This window comes from Colossoma macropomum, unplaced genomic scaffold (genome assembly GCF_904425465.1).
Source record: "Colossoma macropomum unplaced genomic scaffold, Colossoma_macropomum, whole genome shotgun sequence".
NCBI lineage: Eukaryota > Metazoa > Chordata > Actinopteri > Characiformes > Serrasalmidae > Colossoma > Colossoma macropomum.
The window spans coordinates 23988436-24010604 of record NW_023494789.1 but is presented as its reverse complement, the minus strand read 5'-3'; the positions used below and the strand labels follow the sequence as shown (position 1 = coordinate 24010604).

Here is a 22169-nt window from a genome sequence, read left to right as displayed (position 1 = left end):
CTTCCCCCATGCAACCAGGCTATTGAACAGCCAGTAATCACTGCTCTGCCCAGCCCAACCCTTCCCATTACACGTACGTGCACCCACTGTACTCCCGCACTTTACTTGCATAGCTGGACTTTGAATACCTATCCAAAGACAATACTCTCCCCCTGCGCTTCCACTTAACTTCCTGTACCTTGCACTTTACTAAATACTCTGCCACCTACTGTACCATCTTCTACCTCCACACCTAGTGTGATTACTTGCACATCTACATAGCATTGTAATATCCATTACTATATATAGTATATAGTTGATTACACTCACTCTACATTCCCAGTGCAATATTATATGTCTCGGTGCAATATTATTATTTTTAAGTTATTGTGTAAGATTATATGTATATATTTTAGTTAAATTGGTTTTATCTATTCTTCTATCCTATCTATAGTTTTGTTTATCTATGTGTAAATACTGTTCTCTGCATAATTTGTGGAACTCGCACTCAAGTTTTTCACTCACCTGTGTCCCTGTACTCTTGTGATGTGACAATAAATCTGATTTGATTTGATTTGATAAGCAGCTTCACTTTAGAAACAAGCCAACGGTGCTGAATGTGTTGGGTCCTCCTGTACAGCAGGGGGCGGTGTTCGCGGTGCCGATTGGCATCTGATTGGTTGACCGTCTGGCTATATAATTGACGTCAGCGGGATTTCCCGCCCTCTTTTTGCCGTGGTGCGCTGATCTCCATACGGCGTTGTCTCGTGGTGAGCAGAGTTTATACATTTAAACGCTTTAAAACCCACCTATTAGCAACAATTATCGTATAAATGCAGCATGAAGTGTTGAATTAAATGTCACTGTGTCCAAATGTTTCACATTAGTGTGGAAAACGGTGTCTTTTCTTCGGTTTAGTGTTGGGATGAGTAGGCCGGTTGGCGCCGTCCACGCTGAGTGTTAGCAGTTAGCGGCTAACACAGAACAGCACCGAGAGACTGAGATCAAATACTGAGTATTTACCTTATTACGCGGATAGAGATGAAAATAATTGATTTCTGCACAACCTGGCGGTGAAAAACCAGTTTTTAACGCGTTACTGGGTAGATGGGAGACTGCGGGTTGTGACGTACGAAAAAGGAAGTCCACCAAGTTTTCTAAATTCCTCTAAAATTCAGTGGTTGAGACGTAAACAGTGATTAAGAGTGGTTTGGTGTGAAATGAATGATTGTGGAGACTTGATTTTTTAGTGGTGGTGATGGGAACCAGGGGTCGCCATGACTACAACACTAATATAGACACTAATACAACACTAATATAGAATATTTACTTCCTAAAACCACCAGTGAACCTACACGTGTCTTCTGAGTTTTACATGGAATGTTGATGGGAAAATAGTGACTATTGGGGATTATTTGCCTCTGCATGTATCCTTTTGCCTTTTAACCAAAATCTTTTCAAAACTATCATAAAACAATGTCTCGACCATCAGACAGCGTATTCATAACCGTTTCATGTAACAGGTCTGGTTCTTACCACCAGGTTTTATGAAATTTCCTTTAAACAATTTCTGCCTCAGCACGTTGAGCGTCTTAGCTCAGCTTTAGTATGCTTGCAATGTAAATCTTTCATTTTTTCTAAAGTTCAACGTAGGCCATAAACCTGAGCTCTGAATAAAACACTATGTACTAACAATGTTTACTATCTGGTGTCGACCAGAGGAGGATGGGTTCCCCTTCTGAGTCTTGGTTCCTCTGAAGGTTTCTTCCTGTTCCTAGGGAGTTTTTCCTTGTCACTGTTGCCACTGGCTTGCTCGTGGGGGCTTGGACCCGGATTTCTTTCTGTAATGCTGATTTCCTTGTAAAGCTGCTTTGTGACAACACCTGTTGTAAAAAGCGCTGTATAAATAAACTTTACTTACTTACTACAGTTTAACTAAACTAGTACATGGAGGGTGACCCTCATCTGCATTGTAGCCGAGCATTAGAACATAGAACAAGGGATTGAAAAGAGTAGTAAACATTGACATAAGGTAAAACAAAGGGCCATATCAAACCAGAAAATGACAAAATGAAGTGTAAACTACTAAGAATGACCCAATTTTGAAGCAGTAAAAATGAATAATACGTAAAAATACAATTAAAATGTACTTTTGAAATGTGAGTATTAACTAACGGACAATAACTGGCAAACAGTTTTTGAGCACTGAATTAATGCTTTAGTTTGTTTCAGTATGTTTTTATTGCACACTGTTAAAGCCTGGCGCTGCTGCTGCCATCGGTGTTCAGGTGTCGGAAGTGTGCTATATTAATCAGGCCGGGTTTTCGCTAACACCATGAGGGCTCTGGCCCCATGACTGGGGTTTGATAGTGACCTGAGCCACATGTCCCTTTAGAGCACTACATATTTACCTGCTGAAAAAGTAGTTACCACTAGACTTATTTTACTCTTTAGACATCGTTTTTTGTAAATGCTCTGTGGACCCAGTTAGGTCACTAATACTCATCTCTGTCTGTTGCCCAGCTCTCCCACTAAACTCGTTGCGCAGGGAAAGTGGTCACGATGTCCGGAGGTCTAGATGTCCTTCAGATGAAGGAGGAGGATGTGCTGAAGTTCCTGGCTGCGGGAACCCATCTTGGGGGAACCAACCTGGACTTCCAGATGGAACAGTACGTCTACAAGAGAAAGAGTGACGGTAAGAACCACACTAAGGGCTAGAGGCGTCACATTTTATTTTTTTGCGGCAAATGTCTGAACTTAAGAAGGATGGTAGCCAGCTAATGTTATAGTTGGTAGGCTGTTCAAAATTTCTGTGATGTGGATTAGTCCAAAGAGTAAAGAGACCACAATTTGGAATTCAAATAGGAAGATTTTCAGAATTACAGGAACATGAAAATGAGACGCTTGGAGATTGGATTAAACTTTCAAGAAAGATCAGCACATCGAACTCACTGTAAATTAGAAAAAACTATTCATTCCGTTGGTTTATTACATAGTAGAGCTATTATAATGAAGACATTAATTTGTTTATGAGCATGACTGAGTCATATACAGTAACTCTCATAACTATAGGTCGCTCTGCCATGCCCGGTAGGAGTGTTTGGAGATTGGCACAAACTTGATCTTATGTCACAATAACTTTCTCAAAGAACAATCAGCCTCCATGGGCTGTGATGCCAGTGAAGTGAAAACACCCCAAACAACAGACCTCAGACACAAAAGTCAAAAATAAATTTCTTGTAAAATGTTTATGTTCACTATTTCGAAACATAGAAATTTGATTACAGGAGAATCTACAACGCAATCAGTTGTTTCTAAGCGTTTGTGTAATGTTTCTCTTATCTAAATATGAATGTAAATTCTTCTGACAGGCATTTACATTATCAACCTGAAGAAGACATGGGAAAAGCTGCTGCTGGCTGCTCGGGCCATCGTCGCTATTGAGAACCCGGCTGACGTCTGCGTAATTTCCTCCAGGAACACTGGCCAGGTAACCACCACCGTTGCAATTGCTGGTCATGAGTTCAGAGAAGTTTGTGTCCAGTCTCTAGCTTCTCTGTTTGTGTTTTGTGCACACTGTTAGAGCCTGGTGCTGCTGCTGCTGTCAGTTCTCAGGTGTCGGAGGTGTGCTATATTAATCAGGCCGGGTTTTCGCTAACACCATGAGGGCTCTGGCCCCATGACTGGGGTTTGATAGTGACCTGAGCCACACTGGCCTTTAAATTTATAGCAGTTTAGTATCTTTAGGGCCAGTTTATCTGACCTGGATTAAGCCTAATCCTAGACTAAATTGCTAAAATAGTTATCGGTCACCATCGGAAACTAGGTTTAGGCTTAAATCTGGTTCTGGAAAGTTAGCCCCTTAGTTTTTAGTTAATTTTAATATTTCTGATTATTAATTTTAATGCATTTTAGTTTAAGCCTTTTAAGCATTTAAACCTTTAAACCAAAAGCATTTAGATTTTATTTGCTTTAATTAACATCTCATAACTTAGTGTGCTGTTGATCCACTAGTGGTCTCTTCTGGTTGATGTTTAGCAGTTGTCAATGTATACAAATCTGCAGTGTGCAAAATCTAAAGCACGGAAACAAACTCTGTTAATAAAAAGGGAAACTTCGGCAGCAGGCACAACAGTCATGGGAATGCAACAAAAGTAGGGTGAAATAGAATAAAGTGTAGGTAAAAATAACAAGTTGCATTATGTTAAATAAATGCAGATACTAATGTCAATGTTATTGCGCATAGTCCCATCCCACCCATGGCAAATGCATTATAAAGTGTTTAGTCCAGCCCTCTCAACTGCACAGTTGGTATGACATTGTTCATGAAATGTATATTTATGGAAAAGCCATCTTGTACCTTAAGAATTTAGGTTGACAAATGGTCAGATTTGGTCTAAATGGCTAGTTTATATAAGACCAGACCTAATGTAGGTTTTATGACCTCCCGTGTATTAAAGAATTTGCTTCCCCATTTGTAATGTAAACATTTAGTTAGATTTAGTTAAGAAACCATATTTGTTGTTTTTTTGTTTGTACCTAAGTAATTTAATTTGTGTATTTTCATAAGGTAATGTTATTGACAGTATTATTAATACAAAGATCAGAAAAGGAAAATATATATATATATATATATATTTTTTAAGAAGACTTCCCCCCAAAAAATAAAGTCCATCTTCCATAAATATGATGTTTTTAATCGACTTCTCCTTCAGAGGGCTGTGCTCAAATTCGCCGCTGCCACTGGCGCCACCACCTTTGCTGGGCGTTTCACCCCTGGAACCTTCACCAATCAGATCCAGGCTGCCTTCAGGGAGCCCCGCCTCCTGATTGTGACCGACCCCCGCGCTGACCACCAACCGCTGACCGAAGCTTCATACGTGAACATTCCCACCATTGCTCTTTGCAACACCGACTCTCCCCTCAGATACGTTGACATCGCCATCCCCTGCAACAACAAGGTACTGCAGCCGTTTCCGGTTAGCTATTAATGTTCAGAATGTTTGTGTGCATCACTAAGACTCTGTCCCTGTGTTCAGGGTCCTCACTCTGTGGGTCTGATGTGGTGGATGTTGGCCCGCGAGGTTCTGAGGATGCGCGGCACCATCTCTCGGGAACACCCCTGGGAGGTCATGCCTGATCTGTACTTCTACAGAGATCCAGAGGAGGTGAGGCACCACATTATTATTCAAATTAATATTCAGTAAAAGTCCAGTAAAGCTTCACCTGCTGGGGTCCAAGAAAGAGGAGACAAAATAAAGTAAAAACAAATGCGGAAGAGGGTGATAATGTCATATTTAGACCTTTTTACAATACATATCAGTGTTTTGACACCCAGTGTATTAGCATTGTTACATTTAAAATCTGCCATCAGAAATCTAGGCACGATGATTTTTACACATTTTATAAATTGTAATGCTCTAAATCAGTTAAACAGGGCTAAATATCCAATGAAACAAGCATGTTCTTTATGTACTAAGGATATTCATGATATGGGAGAAGTGTTTTTATTATGGTAGGTACAGTATTGCCCACACCTGGAAAGTACAAGGGATTTAAAAGGGGTTTGGATAGCGCAGTATTCTTCAGATGTTAACTCATTCATGAGATATTAACCAGTAAAACATATTTATTTAGTTAATTTACTGAAGAATTGAAGTGACGTGTTCTGTGAGTAAGATTTACTGTGTAGTTGAATGTATATTTGATGGAAGTTTGTGTGCAATTAGTGCATATAGTAAGTTTTTCATATTAGGCGGTATTTTTTGATATCAGTAGTTTTAAGTGCTCATTCAGTGCAAACAATGTAATATGAACGTCCTCTGCAGATTGAGAAGGAGGAGCAGGCTGCAGCAGAGAAGGCCGTGGGTAAGGAGGAGTTCCAGGGCGAATGGACGGCACCTGTGGCCGATTTCGCTCAGCCGGAGGTGGCCGACTGGTCCGAGGGAGTGCAGGTTCCTTCAGTGCCCATCCAGCAGTTCCCCGCTGGCATTGAGCGTGAGCCATCTTCAAAATACTCCTTCGATCTGTTAATAGTAATATATCAAACTAAGTAGGCAGAATTAATGATCTAAAATAGCACTGTCTAGTAATAACATTCAATATCAGTTTTTCCTATATATATATATATATATATATATATATATAAATAAAATATTTTATTTAGTTTTAAAGTTAATGAGCAGATACTTCCTGGGTGCTGCACCATGAGTATTGCACACAAAATAGAACCAATCTAAGAAGAAACTGCTTGGAGCAAATGGTTTAAAGACTCACTCAGACTTGAAGAATTGCAATATGGCAGCTTGTCAGTGTCACAGTATACTGTTCTGCGAGTCAATATTGTGTATTAAATAAGTAATTCCAAGCCTTTTAGTAAATCTGTCTGAGGAAAAACGTGAGTTTTGTGGTGGTGACTCTTGTGTATTCTTCTCCTCCAGCCAAGCCTGCCCCCGCCGCTGCCACCACCGAGGTTTATGCTGGTGAGTGTCCTCTTCCTCTTTGTCCTAACGGGTAAATACTTGCATTCTCGTTTGACTCAGAAGGTAATTGTGAATGTCTTTTGTGACCCTCAGATGATTGGAGTGCCCAGCCTGCAACTGAGGACTGGTCTGCTGCTCCCACCGCTCAGGCTGGAGACTGGGGTGGCTCCACTGCCGACTGGTCATAAACAGCTTTCTGCAGCCCACAGCTGTGTTGCTGAGGAGTCAATAAACATGATGGCTTGTTTAAAGTGTTGTTTTTTTGTCTTTTTTTTTTTTTCTTTTTCCTCATCAACAGTATCTTTTACTGATAGCCGTTTGGGGTGTAACACCAAATATAAAGTATTGTTTTGTTGAGCAGTTCTGAAGTCTCAAATTGCTGCTGTCAGAACAAAACCTTGTATCTCTATTTTTTTTTCAGTTTTTGACAATTTGAAAATGCCTGTTGCCCTTTCATGATGAATGGACCAAAAGAAACCCAATTTTACTTTGAGGGGAAAAAATTCTGGTTCCATTGGCTTACATTAAAAGTAAAATCTTTTCCTGTAAAGTTAGCATTTTAGAGATACAAGGTTTTGTTCTGACAGCAGTGAAATATTAGCATTTTAAAATGCTGAATTCTAATAAGTTAAAAATGGAAACAGTAGCAACATTAGCATAAGCAATGTAGTTTCAGGTGCACTGTTTTTGTTTTATTGAGAAATGTATGGAATCAAACCTGATTAGCGATTTAGTGTTGGATAATTTTAGATATGCTTATACATGCATTTATAAATTAATGTTGTGAAATAATATTGGTAATATTAAAATATATATTTAATACTAGAGTTTATATATTAAATGTGTTATTAGCTATTAATATGAAATGTAGATATATTATTATGTAATGTGTTTTAGGTAGTGTATCTAGCACACAGAATTCCACATTCCAGTTAGAGTTGATAAAAGGCATAAAGAATATTTTTGATATGCTGAGACTTACTGTTTCAAACGGGCTCGTGGTATGTATCTTTCATTAGTCTGTGTCCAACAACTACACTTAGTATGATCTGAGGAAATTAACTCTTGTACAGTTATACCACATGGTAAATTATTTTTTCATAGTTTAAATTACAATCAGATTTAGATATTTGTTGAAAATCAATAGTCCCATGTGACCAAAATACTGAGTTTAGTGACAAATGATAAGTTTACTTTTTAGTCAAATGGCTTGACCTGCTTGTGAAATCTATTCGGGCTGTATGGATGGTCCAAAATAAATCGGTAAAACACAGGTAAAACAGTTGACCTATAGGAGCTGTACGCAAGTTCGTAAGCCACTTCTAAAGGCTTTAAAGATGTGTGACTGAAATGGTGCTCATTGATTGAAACCTTCTAAAAAACAATTTAGAACGCAAGCACAGATTTGTATGGAAAACAACTGTTGGGGCACTAGAAAGCACAGCTTTTGTTTAGCATTTGTGTAAGAAATGTATGGACTGAACTCCACTAAGCAACTCTGAAGTCTCAAATCTTTGTGTTTTATGATGCAGAATGTTCTAATACACTAAAAGTGGGAATACATACTTTAGTGAGTATATAATGCGTTTAAATGGGTACATCCTCCCGTGGTGTAAACAATAAATCACCGTAAGTCAAAAAAAGTGACTGTCCACCCCAGATGGGACTCGAACCCACAATCCCTGGCTTAGGAGGCCAGTGCCTTATCCATTAGGCCACTGGGGCTTGATAATACGAAGGCGAAAAATATTTTTTTTTATATGTGGACTTCTTCATACATTTCTGTTTTTTTTTTTTACATCAAATTGTGGAAATATGTGGTGATTGTGCCTTATTAGTGCTCTGTGTGAATGAGAATTATTCTTAAAAAAAATACCGAAATGTGCCTTATGTGTGCGGGAAGAAAAACGGTTGCCTAGCAACGATATGTTGCGTTAGCACTAGCCTGTTAGCAGCTAACACAGGTACTCGAGCTTCCATGGCGTCGTGATAGCTGCTCAGGAGGGAAATAATTGAGCTGTTTATAATAACTAGCTAAACTAACTAGCTAAGTAAAAAACGTTTCGCGGCCGATTTGGATGCGGTTAATTGAACAAACACGTTTAAAAGCTCGTTAGCAGAAACATGAACAACAGTGAACGTTAGTTGCTAGCGAGCTAAAGCTATGTAACCTAGTTAAGAAGCGCAGCTGATCTGGTGCAGAAGGTGTAGCTAACTTCTCTTTTCTACATCATATTTCTGTGCGGATGGCTGTTACAGTGTGAGAAACGGATCAATAGGTTACAGTTCATTGTCTTCGACTTCAGTAAGCATCAGTTACCAGTCATGGTGAGTACAGGAAAACTGACTGGAGCTCAATTTAATGTACAACATAGGTAGTTAGCTAACTTGCACTCTTTAAAAATATGGTTCTTCAAGGGTTCTTTAGCAAAGAAAATAGTTCTAAATCGAGCCATGAACACTCAAAGAACCCTTTGCATAATTAAATGGTTATCTGCATCATGAAAGGGTTCTTCAGATTGATGGATTATGTGCTGTAGGTGGTTCTATATAGAACCTTTTTGAAAAGGCTTCTTCTGTTATTTCAGTCTTAACATTGTAACAATGAAAGAACCCTTTTCATATAGAACCATATACAGCACATTCTCCAGCAATCTGTGGAACTATTCCCCCATGCAGAGAACCCTTTAATCATGAAAAGGGTTTTTTGAGTGTTCATGGCTGTGTTCAGCGCTGTGAGTCAGTATAGAGGTCTTTGGTTCTTAGATCCTAAACTAAACTGATTTTTCCACATTTCTCTGCTCATGTGTTCATGTTGCAGCTGCTGTCTCGGGTAAAGCCAGCGGTTGGGGGAGACACAGCACTGAACTCCAGCGAGAAGAAAAGGAAAAACAAAAGCAGGAAGACCCCCCGGTTAGAGGACTATCTGAACCAGAGAGATTACTTGGGAGCCCTCACACTGTTGGAGGTGCAAACAGTGCAGTTCTGTGCTTCTTCTACATGTGATCATTTTTGTCTCTGTCCGATTACTGATCAATTAACGTCTGTCACATCAAACCCTATGCAAAAAGTCACTAACCCCGCTTTGGAGATCTACCTTCCTGAGGAGATCACTTCCCACCCTGATTGAACACATCTGATCCAGTTCATCCGTCCACCTAATTAGTTGGATCATACAGAAATCCACAAAGGCCATGAGGTGGCTATAATTTTCTGGACTGTTATCTTCAGATTACAAGATATTTATTATCTCAAGTTCACAAGATAATTAATTTGTGATTTCAAGATAACATTTGTTATCTTGAGATTGCAAGATAATTAAGTTGTGAGCTCGAGATAATAACTTTATCTTGAGATCACGAGATAATTAAGTAATTTCAGAGAGTACTTCATTCTAGAAACACTTACAAAGTCAGAATTGTTCATAGTGGTGGTGATGATAGGAACCAGACAAATTATTATTTGATCTCAAGATTATCTTGAGATCATGACTTAATTGTCTTGTGATTTCAAGATAATCTCAAGATTATTATATATATATGTATGTATATAATTATTATTATTATTATTATTATTATTATAACTACCTCATGGCTTCTCTGGACTTCTGTTGGATCAGGTGTGTTAGAGCTGAATTCTACTAGCAGGTAGATCTCCAGGAGCAGGGTTGATGACCACTGCCATGGAGAACAGGCTGCAGTGAATTAAATCATAGTGGTCTTTTAGAGGGGTAGGCAGATCAGTGCTGAAGTGTTAATTCTTAAGATCCTGACAGTTCTTTTAAGAACTGACCGTCACAAGAAAATATAAGCGCTACTGTTCCCTTTAAGCAATATATCTTTTTATTAAAGGTAAACTCCACATTTTTTTCTAATTTTCTGCATAATTAAGTCATTCAGATGTAAACAGAGTAATTCAGAGTGGTTTGGTGTAAAATGCTCCATTCTAGAGAAACTTACCAAGTCAGAATTGTTCACAGTGGTTGTGATAGGGACCAGATATCTTTAAAGGCTCTAAAGGGCCTAACGTTAACTACTTCAGACACAAAAATATGAAATCTAATGTGTATCTTGAGCCAAAGCAGTTTGTGTGGTACATAATCAGATCAAGATATTAAAACAAAAAAATACAAAAAATAACTGAATCTTAACCAAAAACTGATTCGAAACCATACTGAACTTGAAGTAGGGGGGGGCAGTATAATATAATAAACTATATCACCTACATATGCCACAGAACATTACTACATGAAATGGTTATGAACACGCTAATGAATGATGTCCGAGACATTGTTTTATGATTGTTTTGAGAAGATTTTGGCCTAAAACTCCATTTATGGTGGTCAGATACATGCAGGGCACTGTGAGGCAAAATATTCTGAATAGTTTGAATTGTGCAGAACATTTGGAAAATCAGTGGAATTCCCCTTAAAATAAAAAAAAGATGATTGTAGCAAATAATTTTGTCCTACAAATGCATGAGATGCAGTGAGTGTTTTGAAATGGCTAAACAGTCACTTTATGATGGAGTTTATATAACACTAATGCAAATGCTTACAAATTTTTGATGTGCACATTTTTGCTGGTTTTTACTGTTGAAGTCATAGTTTCCCTTTTTTATATGAACAAGAAGAAAAGTATCAGTATCACTCCATTAGCCTTTGTATTACTTGCTATCAGGACAACATGACAATATTTTTTGTCATAGTTTTTTATAGTTTTTTAAATATTGTGATGCATATTGTGTATCGAAAACGTGTCTTTAAGTATTGTGATGTTATATTTCTGTCATATCGGCCAGCCCTTTTATTTGTTTATAAGGCTGGTCGGGGTCTGAACACAGCTAAAAACTGTCTGTAATTTCAGTTCCAGCGGAATGGAGGGGCAGCAGAAGAGAATACTGACCAGTGGATTGGCTACTGCGCCTTTCACCTCGGAGACCACAAGAGATCTATGGAGGTAAAGGACAGAAACATTTATTTAGTGACCAAACAAAACTCCATAAAAAACTTTTAGAAGTCCTCAGCTGATGTTTTATTAGATTAGCTTTACAGGAATAAATTATAAAACAGGGTTTCTAACCACTTGGCTGGTGGTTCTCGGGCCGGCACTGAGTGGGAGCCAGTGGCCTGTAGTGGGCTAGCGATTGCACTTTGTCGTAAAAATGGGTAAAAAATAACTGAAAAAATATAAAAGAAATATAGAATGTTTTACAATGGTAAGCTGTATTAACACAAGCCATGCAATAACAGTGCACAAAGTAGATTAGTCTATTTTTTGCTCTGTGACTCTAAAAACAAAATATAATAATACATAATAACATTATAAACGTTGCATATTGAGGCACTAAAACATCACTGTGTTGAAAATTTTTTTTGGTCCTTCATATACCAGTATACTGTTAGTATAATAAATAGAGATGCACGATGATATCAAATTACATCGGTATCAGCAGATAATTGCTTATCAGCCTGAGACAGATGTTCAGATTAGGACAGATTGTTGAACTCCAAAAGAGCCAAATACAGGTGCAAAACATCATATATCACCATCGGCACACAATTTCCATTAGACATATACTAATATAATAAAGTATAAAACATTTTTTGACCACTACAAAAATGTATACATATTTTGAATGTTAGTTGAGAAAAAGTTCATTATTTTCATCTAGGTAGATGATAATAATAATAACAATAATAGTCTTTATTTATGTAGCACCTTTCATACATTAAATGCAAAGTGCTTTACAGTAAAACTTTTTACAGTAGAACTTTTTACATATTTGATGTAAATTTAATATAAACAGAGATGTGGTGCTGCACTGCATTCTAGCTGTGTTAATGTGCTATTTAGAATGTGTGCAGCACAGAATATGAAATATATTTGTGACAGTAGCCCTGCACTAACTGACACATGTGCCAACCAACCCTAAAATCAACATGAATGTGCCAACCGACCCCACCTATATTACGACACAGCACTGTATTTACTTCATGTTTGCTAGAGGGCTAGTATAACTTATCCTTAGCTTTTTAAATCATATATTAAAATATAGCTGTTAATCAGCTGTAATTGCTGTCCTGTGTTTTTGTGTTTGTTTCAGGAATATAAGTCTCTGACTCTCAAACCGGACTGTCCCGCTGAGGTCTGGGTTCATCTGGGCTGCTCTCTGTTTTTCCTCGGCCTTTATAAAGAAGCAGAAGAGGTGGCGCTCAAAGGTTTGGAAACCTCCTCTGAGAAGCTGTGATTGGACATTCCAGTGTTTTCAGTGGAATGAATGATGTCACTGTATTGTTACGCTGTTCTGTTCTGTTCTGTCTCTCAGGGCCAAAGAGTCAGCTGCAGAACCGGCTGCTCTTTCACTTAGCACACAAGGTCTGTACTGTTTCAGCATCAGAAGGGCTTTATTACTAATGATCACCAATGTTTGTGATAATTCCAGCATTTTTTAAAAACATTTCTGTATAATTCAGTGTGTGAGATTATAATCAGAGTGGTTTGGTGTGAAATGGTTCAGATTTCTTTACAGTGGTAGTGATAGGAACCAGTGGTCGCCATGACTACAACACAAATATAGACATTTTATTTATTATCCAAAACCACCAGTGAACCTACACGTGTCTTCTGAGTTGTATATGGAATGTTGATGATGGGGAAAATAGTGAATCGTCTAAGATGATAAGTTCTCTTTGGGGACTATTTTGCCTCACAGCACCAATGTCTCAGACATCAGGCAGTTTATTCATAACCATTTCATGTAATAACTTTCTGTGAGGGAGCTTTTAGAAGTGGAACGTCTGGTTCCTTTCACCATCACTGTGAACATTTCTGACTCTGCAAGTTTTTCTAGAACAGAGCGTTTCACACCAAATCACTCTGAATGACTCGGTTTACATCTTAACAACTTATTTATGCAGAAATTTTGAAAAATCAGTGGAGTTCACCTTAACTAGAGCAGTAATTGTTTCTGTCCCTGTGTTGGTGTGTAGTTTGGAGATGAGAAGAAGCTGATGGGGTTCCACCAGAACTTGGAGGATGTAACGGAGGATCAGCTGAGCTTGGCCTCCATACACTACATGCGCTCTCACTACCAGGAGGCCATTGACATCTACAAACGCATTCTACTGCAGAACAGGTACCTAATACATTATACCTAATACACAAGTGAAAACACAGGTTCTGAAGCTACAAGGCTGAAAAAAAACAATGAAACCTCATAGTCACCACCTTAGCTTTGTACTAACTGCATGCCTAAATCATCAAAGTAATTTCTAATAGACTTAATTGTGTCTTATCTGTTATGACCCTTTTTTGATCTCTGCTGAAGTTTCACATTTTACAGTGAATTCATAACAGCAGTTAAATGATGTGAATAAATAGACTAAGCTTTTGACGCATCTGTAAATTCTCTGCTCAGACATTATAAGCCTGCACTGTAAAAAAATGATGCAGCTCTTAAACTTATAAAAGGAAGTAACCTGGTTAATTTGAAATCACTGAACATTATATAGAAACTTAACAAATGTAAAATTCAAGGTATTCTACTGTTATTATTCAATTAGTCAAGTTTAATAAACTCAAAATTTCAACTTAAACCGGTTGCTTAGTTTATTAAGTTTAAAAGCTGCATCATTTTTCCCCCCTGTGAACTACTTATCATGTTTGTGCAGTTCTATGCACCAAAAACAGACGTAATTAATTTCTACAACCTCTCTTTATCCCTTAGAATGTTTTTGTCACTGCACCTTTAAGACTGATGTATTTAAATGTTCTGATTGGCTGCCCTGTTTTGTGCAACATTTAAAAAGCAGACTAGGCTAAAACACTCCTTATAACTTTGGTATGAGTGGGCAGGATTAAACTGCTGTAGGCTGAAGAGGTGGGTGTATGTAAATGGGTATTTTGTGACATCACAGAAATAGTGAATTTAAACTGGGCTGTTTTTGCAGCTTTGCAGTTTCCATATATGGACTGTATGGACCAGAGAGTGAACATCTTAAACCTTAAAGTTTGCATTCTACATCAAAATCCTTTTTTTCATAAAATGTTTTCCACAAAGTGTCCTTTAAAATGTGGGCCCTTTAAAAATATTTTTTTCTGCCATAATATTGCTTTTTTTGGACTTTGTTTTGGTGTGTCTCTTGTTTTTTGTTGTTTTGTAGGGAGTTTCTGGCGCTGAACGTGTATGTGGCTCTGTGCTACTATAAGCTGGATTACTACGACGTGTCTCAGGAGGTTCTGGCTGTTTACCTGCAGAACGTTCCAGACTCTGCTATAGCGCTCAACCTAAAAGCCTGTAACCACTTCCGACTCTACAACGGCAAAGCTGCTGAAGTGAGCACCATAAAATACACAACAAAAAGAGCTCAAAATTAATTAAATATGTTAGTTGAGTTTGCTTAAACTGTGCAAATTGGAATCTGTGATGGCAATACTTAGATCACAATACAGATAATAATATGCAGGGTTTCAACATATGCTTAAAAAGTCTTGAAATAGATTTTAAACATTTATGATCATAAAACTAAAAATCTGTTACTACTAGAGGTATTACATTCTAAGTTGATGCCAAAAGACCAGGTTGAAAAGAGTCATGTATTTTGCAAGTTGGCTTTGCTTTCATTTTTGAGGAAGGATTTGGAGACCCCTAACGGCCGGCTCAGAAACATCACCGTAGTATTTTATACAATGTTCCACTAGATGTTTGAGGATTTGATTGAGCATTAGTGAGGTCAGGTACTGATGTTGGATGGTCACTTCTGGATCACTCCAGCTCATCCCAAAGGTATTGAATGGAGAACACAGTTCCACTGCTCCACAGCCCAATGCTGGGGGCCTTTATATCCCCCTCACAGCCATGGGTGATCTTAAAGTAGCTAAATTCACTCATATGAATGACTGTCTGGATACTTTTGGACAGATAGTGTATGTTGCTTCAGTTTGAGCCTCTTTGTTCTTCCGCAGGCGGAGCTGAAGAACCTGATAGATATCTCCTCCAGCTCGTTTGAGTTTGCGAAGGAGCTGATCCGCCATAACCTGGTGGTGTTTCGGGGAGGGGAGGGAGCGCTGCAGGTTCTGCCCCCCCTTATCGACGTCATCTCTGAGGCTCGACTCAACCTGGTCATCTACTACCTCAGACAAGGTACACATGCTTTACCACTGCAGCCTCAGCCTCTGAGAGCAGCTTTAAAGGGCCTGTAAATTTTCTTGTATTTTATTTTTTCTCCTGAGATCCACTTATTACATTTGTGTAAGTTTATGTATGAAAAACGGTCATGATTAATTTATACATGATCATTTTCCGACCTCTCTTTATCCCTTACAGTTACACAGGCTGGTTGTGTTACCTTGCCTTTAAGACTGATATGTAAATATCCTCTTGGCTGTCCTCATTCAAAAAGCAATCCGGGCTGAAACACTTCATATAACTTAAGTATGAAGTTATAAACTTCGAAACTGACACTGCTATAGGCTGAATAGATGAATATGTGCAAATGAATTAGTTCTTGTGGCATCACAGAAACAGTTTCTTTCAAAACAGGCTGTTTTTTGGAGTTTAGTGTCCATATATGGACTGTTTGTGCTAGGGAGTGACGTTTAACAGTGTTCACATACTAATTCAGCCTGCTTTAATTCAAAACAGTGAGGGTAATTTTTATGAAATAGGCCCTTTTAAGTAGACTTGATTATGTGGTTTATGACACTGTACAACTCACTGTCATCTATAAACATGGGCACTGAGCTATATTTGGAGTTAGATAAGAAAGGGATTGTATCAATTAAGGGTTGTGTGCTTTAAAGAGGAGACTCTTCCCCTCCAGTTTCACTCTGTTCTGTTGTGTCTGTTTTTGCTGTAGATGATGTTCAGGAAGCGTATAATCTGATTAAAGACCTGGAGCCCACCACTCCACAGGTACCATCTCTCTCAATTACTGCTGATTCAGCTGCATAGTTTACCGTCCTAGAGCTGGTGGTATCATGTGATTGGGGGAGTCTTAACTAGTGGGTGGAATTGGATACGACTGAATTGGGGAAAAAACAAACAAACAAACAAAAAAATGGATTTTATGTACCACATAATCAATGACATGACCATCTTCCAACCTCTCCTTATCCTTTAGAGTTAAGCAGTTTGTTTTTGTTACTGTGCCTTTAAGACTGATATATGTAAATGAGCTCTGTTCTGATGGGCTACTCTGTTTTGAGCCTTATTCAAAAAGCAGGCTGGGATGAAACACTACTTGTTACTTCAACATGAATGGGTGGGGCTAAACTACTGTAGACAGAATATGTGGATATGTAAATGAGTTCAAAATTCAAAATTTTCAGTTTAGTTTCCATATATGGAAGTGGGAAGAAAAAGACATTTTGAAACTTTAACAATGTTTCCATACTACTTCAAATTCAAGGAAAATTCAGTTTTCCATGACACAGCCCTTTTAGGAAACAATTTAGTGTATCATGAAATCTCAGATTTCACCATGATTATTGATTATAATGATGCACATAATTATAGTTCAAATCTAATGGGACTAACACCACTGAGTGGAATGTCGATAATAAAACAATACATCAACATTTTGGGGCATTTTTACATGTGAAAGTGGCCTAAGAATTAAATTTGGAACAAATAAGCACATATTTTTACACCCCCAGTGTGTGTGTGTGTGAGTGATGTGTGTGTACAGTATGTGGTGTGTAATTGTGTAACTGAGTGTGTTTTCTCTCTCTGGTGCAGGAGTATATACTGAAGGGAGTGGTGAACGCTGCTCTGGGGCAGGAAATTGGATCTGTGAGTTATTATGGATGCACAGTGATATCAGAAGATATTTCCTTAAAAATATGATCAGTATTAGACAGATGTTGGAATTTAAAATGATATTTAACACTGATATTTGATTTTGTGTTTACAGATCCCTCATAAAAAGTATAAACCTTTTCACAGTAAAAGTAAAATCTCAGCCTGAGGAAGTGGTTAGCTGGCTATCTGTGTTATTTTACTAATTTTTCAGTTTACAGCTCTTTTTTGAAACCTAAAGCTGTTGTTTATATGTTCTGTTTTGAGGGCTATGTTAGCTAGCTAGCTAATTTGGCTACTGTAAGCTAATGTGTCTAGATAAGCTAACAGGTTAGCCCATGTAGCTAACCAGGTAGCTTAGGTGAAACCTAAAGTAACTAAAAGTGATTATTAGTTTTTTAGTAAACTAACTTATTTATTTATTCTCATTTGAGTAATTTTCTTTATTAATAATTGAACATATATAGGAGAGAATTAGCACCTCATTAGCGCAGCAGTACTGTTGATCATTCAGAACTTACGAGCTGATAGCAAAGAAAAGAAAAAGGAAAATGTGCAGATGTACTGAGAGGATTGAGGAGGCTCTGCATCTTTACTTGAGATTTACTGATATGTATTTACACTGTGATGGACTCTCATCTGAGTCTTATTGTGTTTTCTCTTTCAGAGAGATCATTTAAAGATTGCCCAGCAGTTTTTCCAGCTGGTTGGCGGTTCAGCTAGTGAATGTGGTAATGTCATCTTTAACAATAGCAGCGTTAGCGCTGCTCCACTGAACAGGCTTTTCTGTGCGTTAAGCACATTTCTGATGGCCATGTATGGTCACCTTACAGCTCTGATCAAACAGTAGTTTCTATGGGTGTGAAAATACATCAGTCTGAAGGTGGTGATTAACTGCATCCATTTTGGACCATTAGAAACAATTATAATTCTCATTTTTTGGCTAAAATAAAAATCTTGTGTGTTGTTATTGAATGTAACACTGCTGTGTAAGTCAGTGGTGAGGAGCTGTGGTCCTGGAGGGCTGGATTCCTGCACAGTTTGGTGATTTTCCTGACTCACCTCAGCGTTTAATTACCAGCTTCAGTTGGAGCGCTACAGCAGGGAAACCAGCTAACTGTACTGGACTCCAGCCCTTTGTCCACTCCTGCTGTAAACAGTTCCTCCACTTACATTTAAAAAGCAGCACATCACATCATATCGTATCATCGTATTGTTACTAGCTTCTTAGCTTGTGTCTTCAATGTTTGCTTGGTACTAAAATATTAGATTGGAGCTAACATATTAGCTCATGGCTAATGGCTAGGTCATGGATAACATATTAGTGTGGCTAGTGCGATGGATCAAAAAGCATTAGCTCATGGCTTTTGCATTACATCGAAGCTAACATATTAGCCTATGGGCAGTGCATTAGATCATGGCTAACACAGCTTGTGGCTAGCTAGAGCCTTAGAATGTGACTAATATTAAGTCATGACTAGTGCATTAGATCATGACTAACATATTAGCTTGTGGAATTGAATTCAGATTGAATTCAAAATGGAATTCTAATTGAATTCAGATTTTTTTTGTGAATTGCTACATTGCTGCAAAATAACGTTGAAAGTGTACAAAGTAAAAAGAAATATGCATTTAAATGTGAAATAATTAGAAAAGAAATAAGTAGTATAATAGTATAATTGCAATGATAATAAATAAAGAAAGTAATAAAAAATGAATTTAAAATAAATATACACTATGGCTATAAACTGTGGAATCTGAATTACAGCTTATTAAAAAGCCTGATGCTGATGGAGTAGCGGAGTTTATTGAGCCTGTCTGTTGGTGTTTTGTTCCAGACACGATCCCAGGTCGGCAGTGTATGGCCTCCTGCTTCTTCTTACTGAAACAGTTTGAGGACGTACTCATCTACCTCAACTCAGTCAAGGTCAGCTCATAATAATAATAATAATAATAATAATAATAATAATGATATACTTTATCATATTTTAAATCAATATCAAATCATGTTTTAGTTTCATAGCACCTTTTTGGCTCAAAATAAAACATATCAACAAAATAACAAATAAGCTACACCATACTATAACCATGTAAATGAAAAAATACCGTCCTAATAGAGCAACAGAAATAGAAGTATGCCCTAATTCGTCAGCAAGAATGCATTTGTGCATACTTCCTATTTATTTTTTTCTCACTGTAATTCTGTATTAGTATTAGTAATATATTACTATTATAGTATAATTAATGAAAATAATGATAATAGTAATATATTACTGCATCAGTGTTATTAGCCTTTGTATCAATAGTAATGATGGAATTTGTCAGTAATTATAAACATTGATCCTGTTTCTGTTTCTAGAGTTACTTCTACACTGACGACACTTTTAACTTCAACTACGCTCAGGCTAAAGCTGCTTTAGGGAGCTACAAAGAGGCAGAGGAGGTAACGTAGGCCCTAATCAACCACAGAAACCAATCTACATTAATCTTTAAACTAAAAATGTTCTGTTTAAGTGTGCATGAGTGATTCCTTCTTAAACCTGCCTCTGAATGTTAACAGGTGTTCCTGCTGATCCAGAGTGAAAAGATTAAGAATGATTATGTGTATCTGAGCTGGCTGGCCCGATGCTGTACGTCTTGTTTATCTAAGTCTTTATTCTTTCTATATAGATATTTTTGTACATTTATTGAATTCTGATTAAACTCTGAAGGCTGCACTGCTAACCTAACACCATGTTTCACAGTATGAATTAGGAAGAGCACTGTGACAAAACTGTTTATGATAATGAAAACATATCGTCCACTTCTGATATAGAAATATGTACACTATTTTTTAGATATAATGAACCAGAAAGCCCGGCTGGCGTGGGAACTTTACCTGAAGATGGAAACTTCGTCCGACTCCTTCAGCCTCTTGCAGCTCATCGCAAACGACTGCTACAAGGTTCTGTACAGCTGAACTCTGACATCAGTAACACAGCCAACTGCTGTAAACACAACTTACAAGTTTTTATTCCAGTATCTACAATAAATGATTCAGTCTACTGTGAATTATTCAGTATTTAGTATAAATTATTCAGTATCTGCTATGAATTTTTCAGTATTTAATCTAAATTATTCAATAACTACTTTTGGTTATTACTTCTTGGATATGTCCATGTAAACTGGATGTGCAGGGAATATACACATAATAGATACAGAGGAAATTGTGCGCAGGTGTTGCATGATATAAATGTGCTCAGAATGTAAACTGTACAGGGTATTTTACAGCAATATGACTCAGTATATGATGTAACAGATGTAATGTGCAGTGGAGGTTAATGGTGTATCAGAGTTTTTGACCCGTGCTTTGTTGTTTCTATGCAGATGGGTCAGTTCTATTATGCAGCGAAGGCGTTTGATGTTTTAGAGAGACTGGACCCGAACCCTGAGTACTGGGAGGGGAAGCGGGGGGCCTGCGTCGGAATATTCCAGCTAATCCTGGCAGGAAGAGAACCCAGGTTAGAGAGAGACCACACTCAGAAAGCAGAACATGAAAAACAGCACATATCAGCCACTCACAGTGAATATCAGACAGTTTGCCTTCTTTTAAAATTAGGATTTTTACACTGTAACTCCCTGTGCAGGTTTAGTTTATCATAAATCAGCTCTGTGCTAATACTTTGTGTATATATTTATCTTCACGTTCATCAAAATATCTTCCTGATGTGAAGAGCAGGTTTTAAATAATGTGTTCTTCCTAAACTGTCACTGATAATGGCACAGATATTTACACATTTGATATAGTTTTCCTCTAAATAAGCCTGTTTAAACTTTAATATGGTCAATTTCCTCTGACAGAAACAATAATTTGGATTAAAAAGTTTGAAATTTTTTTTGACAGGCTGTGTATCTCTGGTGATTTTGTGATACTTTTATGTGGTTAAAATTGTCAGTTTGATTTTAAACCTGCTTATCAGCGAAAGCATACATATAAATGTCTTTTGAATTAATTAGTTTATTTAATTTATTTTTTTTAATTAGTTCATGTATTCATTTATTGCAGAGAGTCTCTGAAGGAGGTGCTGCCCATGCTGCGCAGCACAGGGAACCCGCAAGTGGAGTACATCATCCGCATCATGAAGAAATGGGCCAAAGACAACAGAGTTGCTCTCTGACCCAATGTTTACACAGCCAGCCCTGTTAGATCCAGCTTATTTTCCTATATATGATCTATAATAACTGTGTAGAGAACATATTCATTAATCTTTCAATTCTAGAAATGTGACCAGTTTTGTAAAAGTATTTATGAAACAGATGCGTTACATGCACTTTGTTATTATAAAGCAGCATAAACACACATATTTTTGCAAAAAAAGCACATTTATGGTTGTGTATTGTAAAACAGAAAGACTGTGGGAGGTTTTTACACATTAAATGCAGATACAAATAATATTTGTTTTGCTCTTTGGACAGTGTTTCTGTGCATTCTGGCCTCATATTCTGGACATCTGATGATACGGACATCCTTAGTGCATGTCATCAGTCAGAGGTGTTATTATCCCTGTTATGTTTTTCTTTTTCTCTCACAATTAATACAGCTTGAACCGCGTAACGTACTCCGTTCATGCATCGCTTTTTAGATAATTTCAGGAAAAGATGTGATATCTGTTTTTCATTTTCAGAATATTTATGCTTTGAACAATTTTTTTAGTTTAAGTCTTTAATTTACCCATAAATGGGTATGTTGGAATCTGCAACAGATTGAGTTCCACAGTGCCACAAGTATGACACAAATAACACATGTACACATCTTTAAACTGACAACAACTTCGCTGGAGGGTTGCGGGCAATTGCAGTCCATGCCGCCTAACATCCTCTGGCCACGCAGCGCTACTGTGCCTCGCCGCGTTGCTTTCTCTTCCATCA

General features: G+C 37.6%; 2 protein-coding genes and 3 non-coding genes across 5 annotated transcripts; 4 read left to right on the top strand and 1 right to left on the bottom strand.

The window, feature by feature from the left end:
- Positions 1-629: 629 nt before the first annotated feature.
- rpsa (ribosomal protein SA) lies at positions 630-6712 on the top strand. Its single transcript, XM_036570617.1, has 8 exons — positions 630-749; positions 2503-2674; positions 3351-3469; positions 4695-4940; positions 5019-5147; positions 5808-5976; positions 6420-6461; positions 6555-6712. Exons 2-8 carry the CDS (start codon positions 2542-2544, stop codon positions 6647-6649), a joined length of 933 nt encoding a protein of 310 aa, XP_036426510.1. The 5' UTR covers positions 630-749; positions 2503-2541; the 3' UTR covers positions 6650-6712.
- On the top strand, positions 2221-2366 carry LOC118808739. Its single transcript, XR_005007301.1, has one exon. It is a non-coding gene; the product is annotated as a small nucleolar RNA SNORA62/SNORA6 family (small nucleolar RNA).
- Positions 3548-3693, top strand: LOC118808740. Its single transcript, XR_005007302.1, has one exon. It is a non-coding gene; the product is annotated as a small nucleolar RNA SNORA62/SNORA6 family (small nucleolar RNA).
- Positions 6713-8113: 1401 nt separating the features above from the next.
- On the bottom strand, positions 8114-8186 carry trnar-ccu. The gene has a single exon. It is a non-coding gene; the product is annotated as a tRNA-Arg (tRNA).
- Positions 8187-8317: 131 nt separating this feature from the next.
- ttc26 (tetratricopeptide repeat domain 26) lies at positions 8318-21765 on the top strand. Its single transcript, XM_036570616.1, has 17 exons — positions 8318-8789; positions 9283-9429; positions 11327-11419; positions 12567-12681; positions 12789-12838; positions 13453-13598; positions 14626-14797; positions 15428-15605; positions 16321-16376; positions 17202-17255; positions 17929-17992; positions 19100-19188; positions 19621-19704; positions 19822-19891; positions 20099-20205; positions 20628-20761; positions 21307-21765. The coding sequence occupies exons 1-17, from the start codon at positions 8787-8789 to the stop codon at positions 21416-21418; spliced, it is 1674 nt and encodes a 557-aa protein (XP_036426509.1). The 5' UTR covers positions 8318-8786; the 3' UTR covers positions 21419-21765.
- The last annotated feature ends 404 nt before the right edge of the window (positions 21766-22169 follow it).

Excerpts from the sequence above, each read along its gene's own strand:
- ttc26 (XM_036570616.1), top strand. Across the intron at positions 11,420-12,566 it reads ACCACAAGAGATCTATGGAG|GAATATAAGTCTCTGACTCT; the intron begins GTAAAGGACAGA and ends TGTTTGTTTCAG. Across the intron at positions 20,206-20,627 it reads TCGCAAACGACTGCTACAAG|ATGGGTCAGTTCTATTATGC; the intron begins GTTCTGTACAGC and ends GTTTCTATGCAG.
- rpsa (XM_036570617.1), top strand. The coding sequence starts at position 2,542 with ATGTCCGGAGGTCTAGATGTCCTTCAGATGAAGGAGGAGGATGTGCTG. Across the intron at positions 2,675-3,350 it reads CTACAAGAGAAAGAGTGACG|GCATTTACATTATCAACCTG; the intron begins GTAAGAACCACA and ends TTCTTCTGACAG. Across the intron at positions 4,941-5,018 it reads CCATCCCCTGCAACAACAAG|GGTCCTCACTCTGTGGGTCT; the intron begins GTACTGCAGCCG and ends CCCTGTGTTCAG.